This window comes from Simochromis diagramma, unplaced genomic scaffold (genome assembly GCF_900408965.1).
Source record: "Simochromis diagramma unplaced genomic scaffold, fSimDia1.1 OVJJ01000753.1, whole genome shotgun sequence".
NCBI lineage: Eukaryota > Metazoa > Chordata > Actinopteri > Cichliformes > Cichlidae > Simochromis > Simochromis diagramma.
The window spans coordinates 14799779-14802793 of record NW_024387523.1 but is presented as its reverse complement, the minus strand read 5'-3'; the positions used below and the strand labels follow the sequence as shown (position 1 = coordinate 14802793).

At 37.6% G+C, this 3015-nt stretch overlaps 1 protein-coding gene across 1 annotated transcript; it reads left to right on the top strand.

Moving 5' to 3' along the window:
• Positions 1–767: 767 nt before the first annotated feature.
• npvf (neuropeptide VF precursor) lies at positions 768–1847 on the top strand. The gene is made up of 2 exons (XM_040020147.1): positions 768–1003; positions 1467–1847. Exons 1-2 carry the CDS (start codon positions 839–841, stop codon positions 1845–1847), a joined length of 546 nt encoding a protein of 181 aa, XP_039876081.1. The 5' UTR covers positions 768–838.
• Positions 1848–3015: the final 1168 nt, after the last annotated feature.

Sequence of the window (3015 nt, the reverse complement as noted above, 5' to 3'; positions counted from 1 at the left end):
AAATGACTTGATTGTTTTCTTAAAACGGTACACTTTTTCACTTTCAACATTTTATATATTTTAAAATATGTCTTTATGAGATTTGCAAGTTATTGCATGTTTTTTTCTGTTTCTTGTTTTGTTTTGGCTTGGTTTTTTATTTTTTATTTTTTTTGGACATATTACACAGCATCCCAACTACTTCAGAACTGCGTTTGTAGATGCGTAGACCAAGGTGTTTCGTATAAATATCACATTTTTAAACAAAAAAACCACATAGAATAATTTAATATAATAATTCAGACTAACTGAATTTTCAATAACTTAAATAAAATTATTTTTCTCAGGCCGTCATTTCATACATGGTTATTTACATGCATGTAAATGTAAACATTTTACACTGTAAAGAAAACTTACAAGAAATCCTTACAAAAATTAATAAACACTTTTATTTTAAAACAGTGCCCTGCCTTTACTGGGGTAATTTTTTGGAATGTTTTGTTCTGGCTCACTGTAAATCAAATTGTGATGCTAAAAAATGAATCGGGCCATTTGGTATCTTTGTTGAACAACTGTTTTTGCTTCCTGTCAACTTCCTCAAAACTAAACCGAAAACACGCTGACTGGTTCATTCAGCAGCCTAATTAGGACATACATACCTCCTCAAACATATCCTTCAGAGAAGGATAATTAGTAGGGTCAGGAATTTCCACCTGTTAAATTAGGCTGAAGATGTATGTGCATGTGTTTGACTGTCTTCATCACACACCGCCAGTGACGCATGCTTTCAGGGACCTTTAATACCTGCAGACACTGTGGTAACCATGTGTCCTCAGGCTGCTCAGAGAAGTTGTGAAATATGGTTGTTAATATGTTGGTAACAATGATACTGTCTGCGCTCCTGATGCTGCGGGGTCTTGGAGGGTCTGATGTACACGTCTTTGGGAAATCGGTCCGCAGCGGTAAAAACTTGCTCAGCAGCAATGGTGGCACATATTCTGTGAGGAAACAGCCGCACCAAGAGGTAAGAAATAATTAGACCCATAACTTGTTAGTAAATGAGTAAAACATGTTTTGTGAACTGATTTAACATTTCAGAAATTGGTTAAAGTGTGAAAACCTCAAATAATCTTCAATTTCTTGAGCTTAAAAATTTAACCATATGGTAATTTTAGCTGATGTACAAGATTGTTAAATGAATAGCTGAGCAGATTTTAAAAAAGGCAACTCAAATAGATCATCTTGGGCTCTCCAAAATTAGCTTTTGCATACATTGTTTCACTTTTTTTGCAGAAAAGTATGGGGTATGAGCATAACCTGTGGTGCCAACTAATGATTGCTTTTGCTGTGAACAGAAAAAATTAATTTTAATGAATGTGGGAAAAAAATGCCCTTGACCCAGTAGTGAACCAGCAATTGTTTGGCTTGCAAAACTACTGAAACAGTGCATAATGTGCATTATATTTCATCTGATCTCTTGTTTCTAGACTAAAAATGAAATCCACAGGAGCTTAGATCTCGAGAGCTTCAATATACACGTGGCTCCCACCACCAGCAAATTCAGCCTCCCGACCATCGTCAGGTTCTATCCGCCCACTGTCAAACCCCTCCACCAGCACGCCAACATGCCGTTGCGCTTTGGGAGACAGAGTCATCCCAGTGATGAAAGGACACCAAACTCCTCTCCCAACCTGCCCCAGAGGTTTGGAAGATCCTGGGTGGCAATTCGAGTGTGTGCAGAGTGCCCGAGCATCAGACGAGCACCGAACCAAGTGCTGTCTCAAAGATTTGAGAGGAATAGTCCCTACTGGAAGCTTCTGAGGATTGTTGCCAGTGAACAGTTATTAAACACTGGTTTGCACTGGTAGGTAAATGATGTTCTTAATGGTTTATCTATCTTCAACCTCGGGTGCACTCCTGAAAAGGGATGGGTGTCCCATTGTGAATTTGCAAACAGTGTGCTTTGTTCCTACAGGGCTGAAAACTTTGATTCAACAACTACCTCAGATGAAGAAACAGAGCTGGAAGAAAAAAAGAGTAAATAGTGATTTTTGTCTATAGGGCTCTGTAGGATGTAAATATCAACATTTCTTTATTTTACTGTATAGACAAGTGCTTAAAGTGAAACATTTGAGGAAAATCTTGTATGTCTCTTTAAATAAAGTTACACATATTGTGATGGAAAGCAAATTTTCATATTTCATACTGAGTCACAGAAATTTTTCTCTTACATCTGTCTTGACTTTGCACAGTTGACCTAGCAACGGTCATGAGCAATGTTTAAACCTCAGCCCTGCAATCACAAACTGTTCCGTCCTGAATCAAAGGAGTGTCAGTGGGCTGTGCCATTGGGAATAAAACTGATTTACACAAACATTAATATCCTGTGATGGTGGTCCATTCCTCCAGTTAATGCTGTGATTATCTCAGACATTGTTTAAATTTTTTTTCATCAGTTTTGCTTTTCAGTACTTCTTTGGAAAAATCTTTTTATTGTTGAATTTTTTTTTTTTAACCTTGCAGTTAACTATGTTAGCACCCGGCATCCACTGAAACCCTGCCGATACAGGAGCAACTTTACGGCATGTGGCCCTGCAGTTCAGTGATTAACCACAAGGGGGAGACAAAAACCCAATCAAAGTGGCCACTGTGATCTTTCTGCTCAGCCTCTAGTTTGAAAATTAATTCACTTTTTTCATAATAATTCCAGTAAATATATATTTAATAAAGAAAATATGCTTCCTTGTCTTCCTATAGTGGCGTGTAAATAAACTCCTCGTGTCCTGGAAACCACCAACTATATATGTACATACTCTGTCAGTAGTGGGGGTATATCAGGGTAATATGTACTATTTCGATGGCCAAAGAGGTTAGAATACTGGTGATTGGTGCAATATCATGAGATAGTTTTAAAAAAAAACCTTTCTGACATTTTGTATTCAGTGTTTTGTATATCAGTGGCTAGGTTGATGTGGAGGTTAGCGCTGTCACCTCACTGCAAGAATTCAAACTTTCTCAGGGGCTTTGTTGGGTTTT